This window comes from Gymnoscopelus microlampas (assembly GCF_963454915.1).
Source record: "Gymnoscopelus microlampas genome assembly, chromosome: 2".
NCBI lineage: Eukaryota > Metazoa > Chordata > Actinopteri > Myctophiformes > Myctophidae > Gymnoscopelus > Gymnoscopelus microlampas.
The window spans coordinates 45,084,597-45,096,698 of NC_139939.1; the positions used below are offsets into that span (position 1 = coordinate 45,084,597).

At 41.3% G+C, this 12,102-nt stretch overlaps 1 protein-coding gene across 3 annotated transcripts in view; it reads right to left on the reverse strand.

Annotated features, from left to right (window-relative positions):
- Nucleotides 1-12,102, reverse strand: part of pkn1a (protein kinase N1a) — a 61,069-nt gene that overhangs the window by 22,959 nt on the left and 26,008 nt on the right. For 2 of the 3 annotated variants that reach the window (XM_084044318.1, XM_084044319.1), the window contains exons 2-5: nucleotides 6,088-6,282; nucleotides 4,546-4,651; nucleotides 3,188-3,336; nucleotides 1,265-1,385 (exon numbers count right to left, since the gene is read on the reverse strand). In XM_084044318.1, coding sequence (XP_083900444.1) covers nucleotides 1,265-1,385; nucleotides 3,188-3,336; nucleotides 4,546-4,651; nucleotides 6,088-6,282 — 571 coding nt within the window. Of the gene's footprint in view, nucleotides 1-1,264; nucleotides 1,386-3,187; nucleotides 3,337-4,545; nucleotides 4,652-6,087; nucleotides 6,283-8,700; nucleotides 8,811-12,102 lie in introns of those variants that run through there. The other variant, XM_084044317.1, reaches the window with a different exon arrangement.

The following is a 12,102-nucleotide window of genomic DNA, read 5'->3' on the forward strand; positions in this document are numbered from 1 at the left end:
TAAACAATATACTGTAACGGAGACATTCATGTAATTCAGGTCATCCACGCTTTTATCTCCTCCAGACTTGACTATTGCAATGCACGTTATTCGGGTATCAGTAAGCGAAATATTCAAAGACTGCAACTGATACAAAACGCAGCTGCCAGGCTCTGTGACTCACACAAAGAGAAGTGAGCACATTACACCAGTCCTTGCGGCTCCTCACTGGTTACCTGTTGATTTTAAGATTTTACTGCTTGTTTTTAAAGCCCTAAATGGTCTGGCTCCTGTGTATATCTGTGATCTCTTAACTTCCTATAAGCCAGGCCGCTGCCTGAGATCATCCAGCAGGGCCCTATTGACGGTTCCAAATTCTCGCCTTGTCACAAACGGCAACCAGGCTTTTGCCAGTCGCCGGCAAACTCGACCAGGCAGGCAAACTTAGTGCCCTCTTTGAAATCTCTTCTAGAACTCACCTCTATTGCACACATTTTTCTTAATTTATGATGAATAGTACTATTTATGCAATTTCTAATCTTTATTGGATATTTACTGTTGTTATTGTAAAACACTTTGTAACTTGTTTTCGAAAGGTGCTATATAAATAGTATAATTCATATTTTGGCTCAGTTGATAGGGTAACATTACATAAAAATAATTTATCATGACATTGACAACCCAACCTGTAATTTATTTATGTCTAAAGTTCACTTTTTAATTTAATTAATTAATTTAATTATTAATTTAATTTCAGTTAACTGAAAATGATTTTTCCCCCCCCCACACCTATTTTTTGTTTTTAGTTAAGTTTTAGTGATGCTAGCCTTGTCTGAGAGTTAAATTAACACGCCACATGTTGCTGGGTACCTTTCACTATAGTTTGTCGAGCATTCAGTCAATAAACCAAACACCATAAACACTTTTATAGAACTCTTTTTTTTCTTGTTTTCTAGTCAATGAGGTAGCTAACTAACCTATCCTGGCATGGCCAGACTAAAATCACTGCGTAGATATTAGTCTGGAATCTCTGTGTGGAACCTGCATTTCCAAGGGACGAATTCAAAAAATTAATCTGGTGATAAACCCGCCCCATATTTGCATACTGGGCCCCACAACTTCGGGGGCAGGGAAAACCAATCACAACCGAGCGGGGCAAGACCAAATCTTACGAGGGCTATTTTCTTTTCCAGATTCGTCTGGTTTCCAGGCTATAACCAACCCACACACACACACACACACACACACACACACGTCAGTCAGCCAGCCAACCTGTCCAACCTACCCGGTGGGTCATCGTTGTGCTCCGTTGCTTGGACAGCCTTGCGGATTTGCATGCGGATGATGTCGATCTTGGTCTTACTGTCCTGCAGCATCTGTTGGGCCGTCTGCAGCATCTTCTTATCCTGATTGGACCAGAGATAGGTACGGGTCACATGACATGACACCAAGCAGGACATGAAACATGATATGGTTAGAGGCGGAGTTATTGGATGGGGCGAGGGGAGAATGAAGCAGTGGTGGAAAGTAACCAAGAACATTTACTTAAGTAATGTATATAAGTACAAATTTGAGGTATTTTTACTTTACTGGAGTATTTCCAAATGTCAGTATTTTTACTTCACTACAACTCAGAGACAAATATTGTACTGTTTACTCCACTACAATTATTTGAAAACTTCAGTTACTAGTTACTTTGTAGATTTGGATTACTATTACCAAACATACATTACCCACTTCAGCCCTATATACACATTTCCACCATTTGAAAATAGCAGATCTACAAGCTCACGATACGACGCATTGTGAGCTTGTAGAGTTAAAAGTTGTCAAACTGATTTTGATGCTATATTAACCAATTTTGCTGGAATTCCCTCAAGGACCCCTGGGGGTCCCGGACCCCACTCTGAGAGAACCCCTGTCCTCGATGGTGAGCTCTGCTGACACACGGCTGTGCTGCCTTTGTCAACTGAATTTCCCTCGCGGGATCAATAAAGGTCTTATCTTACAGAATGCATTGGCAAGTGTTTTGACCCATTTTCACAACTATGTCCCCCTCATTGCAGAACGATACACAGTACACATTCTCTGTATTAACCCATTAAGACCGATTCTACAAATGCCTTCTAAATCAGTAGTTCTCAAACTCAAATTTAAGGTTTTTAAAAAATGTTCAAAAATAGCAGATGTACAAGCTTGCGGCACGGCACGAAGTGACGCGCTTAGAGCTTTTATATCTGCCATTTTTGAATAGCCAACGCAAAAATCTAAAATGACACATACAGTATGCTTTCCCAGTTTGAATGGGTTCATTTATCCATTATTTTACAAGGTAGGATTCAGGTTTTAACATTTGTGTGCCTCCAGCACCTGATGAGGGGTTAATAATGCAAAGAGGTGCACATGGTCTGAAAAGAGAAAGCATTTTTATGCCTCTTCTCCTGGCTTCATTTTGCGCCTTGTACTATAGTCCCAATTCCAGGTGAGTGGGGGTAAATAGGTGAGATGCTGCATAAGAACAGGGTGGGTAGGGAGTGGTGGATTGTGTGTGTGTGTCTGTCTGTCTGTCTGTCTGTCTGTCTGTCTGTCTGTCTGTCTGTCTGTCTGTCTGTCTGTCTGTCTGTCTGTCTGTCTGTCTGTCTGTCTGTCTGTGTGTGTGTGTGAGAAAGAGATAAGGTTGGATGCAGGATCCATGGGATAGAGGACACCGTCACCTGAGTCAGCATTATGCACAGCTGTGTAGTGTGTGTGTGTGTGTGTGTGTGTGTGTGTGTGTGTGTGTGTGTGTGTGTGTGTGTGTGTGTGTGTGTGTGTGTGTGTGTGTGTGTGTGTGTGTGTGTGTGTGTGTGTGTGCGCGCACACATACACACCTCAATATTAACAGAGCAGCAGATTCCTTCAGTCTTAAAATACTGCCCTTCACTTGGGAGGATCATGCTATCCACTTGTGTAGATTAATGTAAAGCCTGATTGATACTACGTTGCACATTGAACATAGCAGGATCTATGACCTAACAAAACATGGCGTTGAGCTTGTAAATATGCCATCTTTCATGCGGGACACCGGCACACGACTAAGCATAAATCAGGCTTTAAGCTCACATTTCCCTGTTTCACCTTCACGTACTGTATATCTTGTGGACCTTGCATGTGTATGTGTGTGTGTGTGTGTGTGGGGGGGGGGTTGATGTGTGTCAGGGTCCTGTACCTTGGTGGATCCATTGGCATAGATGGGAATCATGTTCTCTGCTCCCTGTTTGACTTTGAGTTCGATGTTGAGCTGTCTCTCCAAGGCAGCGATGCGGTCCTGGTGGGCTGATCTCCGGCTTTCTGTCCCCGGGGACTGAGGACACTCATCTACGGAGAAGAGGGAAAAAAGGTTGAGGGTGGTCTGTTAGAATGAACAGAAATTAAACATCACAACTTTTTAGATTTTTTTCTATTTTTTAAAGATTTGTTTATGAACGTATTGCCGTAAAGCATCGCTTCACACTAATGCTGTGTTCACACTGGCAGATACAAAGCTACAAAAGACCAAGTGTTGTTATGTTTAACCATTTCCACTCACCTTCGCTCTCCACACAATTCCTGCTTGTAACGGGGAAAAACTCATTATTTCCGTCCGCTATGTTCTTTTTAACACCTGGCTTCATTTTCCTTTATACTGTTCTCGCTCCTTGGACACACACTTGATGATGTCAACGAGTGTGTTGATCAACACTTCAGTGACTCGGCCACAGATATGCTGCATCGCTTTGTACAGTAGCTTGTATCTTTGTATCTTTTGTAGCTGCCAGTGTGAACGCAGCATTAACCTTATACTGTGAGCTTTCTCAGTGATGTACAAACAAATTCAGTGCATTCGTTTTAGATGATTTTAGGTGATGTTTAAACCTTCTTTGTTTTCTATAAGAACAGCATTATTTATGATTTATTTATTTAGAGCTTAAGAATGAAAATGATGATGCCCCTCTCCAGTGGTGTATTGGTGATTTGTTTACTGGCAGGACAGTATTTTAATGACGTCACACGCGCGCACACACCGTGCAAATTTAATTTTACCTTAAATTAGGAAACATGTTTGTATAGGAAATCTTTTTTTTAGCTTTGTTTTAGTCGTTTTAAATTAATATAAATTCAAGGAATGCCATGAATTATAGAGCTGAAACTAAAAGTTTGCTTTGAACGAGTATCTTTCTCTTCTTCGACGGTGGCTGAGGCATTGTTGCGTGCAGATAGGATACTGGAAGCAGCAGCTACTGAGGCCAACATGCTGTGTACCGGCTCTGCGTGTAGCCTATAGATGCGAGGTGTGAGGAATCTGAAGATACATTTTCACACTCACTTGTAAACCTGTTATGCAAAGTAGCCATTTGGGTACTTGGCTCGTGAATCTACGGGGGGGGGGACGGGGGCACGTTCTAGCGTGCACTGTACCATGCCGTACCTTGCGCGGGAAAAAATTACTGGCCACACACTGTCCTACTCTGTCTGCCCTTCTCAAATCTCTATATAGAAATCTATTATACCAGTGACTGTTTCATAATTCATATACAGTATATATACCTTTACTGTCATCTCCACCCTTCACCACGATGTGTGCGTCCAGCTCCTGTAGTTGAGCGTGCAGGCTGTCCAGCCTCCGACTCGAGCTCCGCAGCTGGCTGTCCACCTGAAGGCAACACCACAAACCACAGATTTACACCTCCTACGCATCCTTGTTTTGAATATAATACTGTTGAGGAACAATGCAAACAATCCATCAAGCTATTTAACGTTGGTTGAACCAGGCTTTGGTAATAAAAAGTTGGTTCTGCCTAGCATGTTTTGACTAGAACTACTGGAAATTAACAAATGTATCCAAATGTAGACTAATCTTCAACATTGCTTGCCTGAATCAATTACCCATTTTCTCCAAATTGTGTAGCCTTTATGTTAATAATAGTACTATACTGTAAAAGCACTCTACTGAGACAATTGACAAGGTACCAGGGAGTACTTGGTGCTACAAACAGCAACAAAGATTGTGTGCTTCATATATTGTTGCACCAGCTGTCCAGCCAGGAAATGAAAGATACTGAGTTATATGTATATGTACTGGGTCTTAACCTGGCGTTACTATTTTGGGAATGTCATTATAGGTGAAATTCTTCCAAAGTCAATTTTTTTTTTCAATTAAAAAACAAGGCAAAACAGGACTTAAGTGGTTAACAATACAATGTCAAATTGACCTCTAACATCATGTCCACCTAGATGAGATGAGAACTACAGTGATTGTATCTATGAATTACCTCTATGATTTAATAGCTTTATACTAACAAAGCCCATGGAAATTCCTGAATGTTAGTGAAATCTGCAGGATGTCATGGTCAAGCAAATGTGGCAATGTTCCAGCCATTAACAGATATTGCATGACATTGCAGCTAAAGCATATTTAATAGCAGGATGTAAACAGGGTCATTCGATATAACGGCTACATTACATCCACATCCACCTTAGTGCTGGTGCAGGATAAAGGGCTGTCTACACCAACAAAGATAAGGATAACAATAATTATATATGTATAAGTTCATTCCAACTTAAGTGAACAGTTCAGTCCACCACAACTATAACACACGACGGTGGTGAACAATATCATTGGGAACACTTTCACATCGATGGGATGAATAATAGAAAACACTTGACAGCCAATCAATCTAAACACATCCCAATTTACAGGGCAACACATCACTCACTCATGTTTAAAGAACATTATCATTCATCGTGTGGATGCTTGCATCATTATCATTATCTCCCTTTAATAATAAACTTTATTTGTATAGCACACTTCATGACATGAAATGCAGCGCAAAGTGCTTTAGACTCAGTAGATTCAATTAAAGAAAGATCCACACAACTGATGCCAGGCTTTTGGAGAGAGACTACTACCGTAAAATAAATTAAAAAAAATAAATTAAAAACGTAGAGAATCACTGGTCTAAAGCCTGATTTATGCTTCAGTGACAAAGTAAGGAACGCATGATAAATTGGGCTTAAGTAGTGAAGGTGACTGTGTTTGTGTACCGTACACCAGCTTGGCATGGCATGGCATGGTATGGTATGGCAGACCTGATGTGCGTTCCTCTTGTCTGTTGTGGCTCTGCGCAAGTTTTCGGCTCCCTCCTTGATCTTCAGCTCCTTGCGGATCTCCCTGCGGATTTTCTCTCGCTCCTCGTCCAGGCGCTGCTGCATGCTGGTGTCAGAGAAGTCTGAGCTCTGGTCCATTCCCAGCTGCTCCAGAACCGACAGCCCGCCCGGGTCACTCTGCATGGAGAGACACAGAGAGAGAGAGTTGTTTAGAGATTGCTTATGGACTTCTTTTATTTTCGAAGACAAATGACAAACAAAACCCCTTTCAAAGTGGTCCAGAAAAGGTTGCCAGGAAACAGTCCTCTCAAGCCTGATGCAATGCAGAAAGTTAGGAAGCTTTACACATAAGGATTTTGGACCCATAGTTCTTACTACAGTGATCATGAAATCTCTTGAAAAATACTGCACCAACATCTTGTCAGTACAATAAAAGACAAACTCGAGCCAAGTAATTTTGCTTATATCTAGGTTGTGGTACAGCAGATGCTGTTGCCTCGTTGGTTCATATGATTTCTAAACATCATAGACAAAATCTAACACCTAAGAGCCCTCTTTCTAGATTTCTCATCAGCCTTCAATACAATCGGATATTTTGTTGTTGAAAATTGATCAGTTGGAACTGAATTCATACTTGATTCACTGGTACGCTTCTTTTTCCAGTGCAGATTGTAAATGTGAACAAAACCTTTTTCCATCAGCTATCACAACCAATGTTAGCGCCCCCCAGTGACGTGAGAGTTCAGCTATGATTTTCACTCTTTATTCTAATATTTGTCGTACAGATACACCAAATCAATACATTGTAAATATATTCTGATGATGATAGACCTGCTATCTATCTGTTCACTCAGACAGACCTGGACTGCACCAACATGGTGTAAAAAAAGTGGTTGAGTGGAATGATAATAATGCTCTTGTGATAAACACAAAAAAGAGATTTGGTTCACCATCAGACTCTAATGATCATGCTGTTGTTCATAATGAAGAAATCAAGCAGGTGCCTTCAAACAAATACTTGTGAGTAATAATGACTGACCACTGTTATCCTCTAAAAAAAACACATTGGACTTGTCTGCTAAAAACAAAACAAATACTTTAAAGGTATTGGCGCCAGATTATGTGAGTGTTCTACAGTATTGCAATACTACAATAAAATCTGTCCACTACCTTAAGTAGAAACTGCTCCACCAATTGAAAATCTGCTAAAAGATTGTCAGTCTACCATAACATACAAAGGCTTGCCGACCAGCCTTAGTATGATCATTGTGACTCCAATCATATTCTGAACGGTGAATATGAATTGTTACCATCAAGTAGATACGGAGTACAACTATTTGAAAAGATTAGACTGAGCTTAATCCCAGACCAACTGCATGTTATAGCACTGTTTACCAAACAGTGGGTCGGGACCCATGTTCCTACATCAAAAAATATATATGTTTGTGAGCTTGTAGATCTGCTATTTTCACTAGTTTGGGTCCCAGGCAAACTACTTTCTCTTTTGGGAACGACTGTGTTACAGGGCCTCATTGTCTAATGTGATTGTAATGTTAAATGTATGTATCTTTGTTTCAAGTATAATCAATCAATCATGACAAAAATCCCATAACCTAACGTCTTCAAACCCTATACTATAATTTGTTGACCGGAGTCCACCAAAGCTCTATACTTGATCCGTTCCGTTTTTCCCTGGAACCTCTACACACACTACAGCAAATCGTTTTGACAAAAAAAGCCGATCTACCAACTAATAACATGCCGCAATGTGACACATTGTGAGCTTGTAGAGCAGCTATTTTCGACAAATGTTCCCCTATTATGACATTGACATGCCCAGAATCGGGATGCTACGGTTCAAGTGTTAAAAAAATACGTAGCCGGCTTTTCCAACACTATAAACCTTCACTAGGCTAGGGTATAGTACTACTATTATGGAGAGATGGTGAGAGCTAGCAGGGAGGTAGAGGAAGAGATGGTGGGCAGGATAACGGCAGTAATGAGAGGAAAGAGATAGTGAGCGGCGAGGGAGAAGATGAGGGTAGAGATGAAAATGTGTCACCGTCAACATGGGAGGACGTGAAGGAACAGAAAGAGGAAATCAAACCAAACCTGTCTGCACTGTTCAAGTATATTTGGAATATATAACAGAAACATGAGTTTAAAGAGTACTATTCGTTATACCTCTGTCAGAGCACACGTGTGTTTCAGTTGGCTATGGACAATATTATTTGAATTTGTTATCACACTTCCTTCCTGTCAGTACTTGATCTCATAAAGCATAAAAGGTTGTAAAAGGGTAGGGAAAAAAACAAGAAAGCTTTTAGTACCAGTAAAACACACAGCTACAACTACCGCTTAAAATGAGCCTTTTCAACAGCCGTTGACAGTTTACCCCAGCATGGTACAGAGAGCACTGCTGTTTTGTGAAAAACTTAACAATTACAAGTACAGTCTCTTAGTCACAACTAGCAAAGACGAAAAGTCAGCGACACACAATCAGGAGAGCAGCAAGAGAGAGAGAGAATGAATCACTAGAAATCACAGTCACAGTGAGAGGGACAAGAAAGTAAACAAACAACAGCAACTGTTCACCTCGGAGCTGTCCTCATCTTCTTCGTCTCCGTGCCAACACATTGTTCCCCCGGACACAATGACCCAAACTGTACAAAAACCACAGAACGCGTCCGAGCTCGGCCAGTAGCAAAAGCCACACTGAGAGCAAAATGAGTTTTTTTTGGGGTGGGAAAAACAATAAAACAGAGAAGACGATAGAGAGACATCTAGAGAGTGAAGTGAGGGAGGAGGGGGCACGCCTCCAAACAGGATTTCCGTCCCAACACCAAAAACTCTCAGGCCTTTCCTGTTTCCTCTCCAAGTCTGGTGTCAGTGAAAGAGAGAGAGAGCAACGCAGTTGGGTTCCAACACAAGCACACCTCATTCTCCTGATTAGGTGATCACCTGTACCAAATCTTATTATAACGAGGAAAAGTATAAAAGCCACTGCTGGGGTCATTTATTTCTATCCTCTTCCAATAGAACCAGCTGGATGGCAAATACAGTGCTAGTGGTAAAGAAAATCTTGACATTGAGAACTCTTCTTAAGTTGAAACACTAGTACTGTGATGTTTATGAAAAAATATGAAATCATTTTCTTTGCATAATTCAAGGTCTGAAAACACATAATATTTGTCCAGTTTCTGCTCATTTTTTATTTGGAATTTTAGAGGAGAGAGAGAGCGAGAGAGACACTGAAGGAGTTAACCTGTACAATGGCCAGTCTTCACAAGGCTGCTTGCGCTCATTGATGATTCTGGTTCTCTTGGCCAGAATTCATGACAGCTTTTCCTTTGTTTTCCTCCACTTTCTGTTCATTTTGGGTCAGCGATACAACCTCATGGAAGGAAGCTAGGGAAGGATGTGTGTTTTCTAAGTATTGGATCAGAGCCAGGGAATAAGGATGGGAGGGACTTACAACCGTCTGCTTGACCCCTCACTTCCTTTGAGCTGGACGCCTCCCCCCCTTCCCAATTTAATAAGACTACATGATAACACTATCCTGTCTAGAGATACAACAGCTCTGAATGGCGTCATCAACAGCAATTATCTAATAGCCTAATGGAATTACACACTAGAAGAGATAGAGAGGATGAGAGCAAAAGAAAGTGTATGAGCGACAGACAGAGCATGCAAGAGACTAATGCTTAATTTATGCTCCATCATGTCACATGCCAAATGTATGCTCCATCATGTCGCATGCCAAAAAGTGCAGATCTACAAGCTCACAATGAATTGTATCTGCAACACATTGTGAGCTTGTGGATCTGCAGAGAGAGAGCGAGAGAGATCGAGAGAGCGAGAGAGATCGAGAGAGATCACATCCTGGCACTGGCTGTGTCGGCTCACATTACAGGAGAGGCAGGAAGAGGCTAACCACTTGTAGCCAGCCCCTGTGCAATGGCCAATGCCAGCTGATAAGATAGCAATGGGCTAATGTTTGCAGTTTGCTGGCTTGCTGCCAGGTGTTTCCCCTAAAATATATAATGGGAAGATGAAGGAGAAGCCAGTGACATCACCAGAGGAGGCTAACACTGTATGACTTTGATGGCAGTTTTTTTCCCTTCACATATGACTTATGAGCCATGATACAGACAACTTCACTGCATTAAGTATGATACCTGGACAGTGGCCATTTTGTATGCTGACTTGACCAGTGTGCACCATTAGGGTATATAAAAAACACAAGGCTAATTTATCCATTTGTACACTGTCAGAGTTAAATCAACACAGAATTTTACTGATACATTCTCACTGAGGGTGTAGCGGTCAACGCCCTCATGTGTCCAAACAGAACCTGAAGGAGTGACTCAATACATCAGTTCACAGACTCATCTGGCTTAGCTTGGGCAACTTCGGTTCCTAAGATGGTCCCCAAATTGTTTAGAATATAACGTCAGAGCAATGTCACAAGACTGAAATGTATGCAATTGAAAAATGATTCATTTTTTAATCCCCACATTTCCTGTGGGGATTAAAAAGACAACCAGTAAGACAACCAGTAAGCCTGGTTGAAAAGACAACCAGGCTTACTTTGGGTGATCAGGCCCAGCAGCTTAAAGCCCAATTTATATTTCATCATACGGCGGTGTAGCGTGCCAAAATCAGCTATTCTCTGCATGAGTCAGTGGACCCAAAGCCAACCCAAAGCATGTGTTTGATACTGTTAGCAGAACCATTGCTTTTACATTTCCACTGTGTGCTTGTGTGTCTTAGTTGCAGATGATTACTTTCTTAGCAAAAGTGCGTCTTATTTAACAGCTACACAACCTAGCTGCTTAGCAATTCCAAGCCTCAGACAGACTGCTTGAAATCAAGACATGAGGGCCACATCGCTGCTATGGCCTGAATTAAAGATGACAAAATTCACCATCCTTTGCTCTCTCCTTCTGCGTCTTTCATTCCCTCTCCCATCTCTATGTGTTTGTGTGTGTGTCTCTCTCTCTCCTGCACCCACCATCCCCATCTCTCGTGTGGAGGCAAGCCAACCATAGACCAGCAAACTGTAGTGCTCCAATTTAACGTTTGGCCTGGTTATCCTACAGACACACAGACAGTGGATGTGGATGGTGATGTTTAATGGTTTCCTGTGAATGGTTTCATTATAACTGTGTGTTGTTGTGGTAGGTACAGTACTGCTTTTCTGCTGATCTGTGGTCCAGCTGTGTTGTGTGGTTTGGTCGGTGCAGGATGGTGAATTTGCTGTACAACCACAATGGAAGCTGTGTCAAGCTGTGTCATTATAAAGATTACTCAACCTCATGCCATCTAATCCACATACTGAACGCATAGGTGGAGAGGTTAACATTACAGTTGATTTTATGTGTTGAGATTCTGTGCTCTGCCACGGTCCTTTTATTTCTAATCCAGTAATCCTTTTAGTAGACCATTTTACGATAGCTTACCTACAGTGAATGTTTTCTTTCTGCTTACTACATTTTGACTCGATTAGCAGTAATTCAATTTAACATGGTTAAAGGAAGCTTAACGAATTCTAAGAAATATTTTATATTAATTAACCAACATATGTGAATGGTGAAATTGTGCTGCAAATTAAATCTGGCTGGTGTAAAGAGCTTTAATACTGTAGCCTGTATAAGTTATTATTCAGCAAATTATGTAGCAATCTTATTTTACTTCCAGCACAACAAGTTTTGAAGGTGTGTTATTATCAACACATATTGCTACACTCACATGAGTGCTTAGGCAACATAAAATATATCCTTGAAGGAAGCTGTTGACCTAGCATAAAACTTGTTAGTGGCAACAGCTATCCATCAGGAATGATTCATGCTACACAATACATACGGCACAGCTTGTTAGCTTAGCTAGCCCAGGGAGGGACATCCAGTGTTCGTCTCTGGGAAAGTAATGACTAGCTAATTCAATAGATAGCGTCGCTATCGGAGGCTAATTCAATCAGACTGTGTGAGCAGTGAA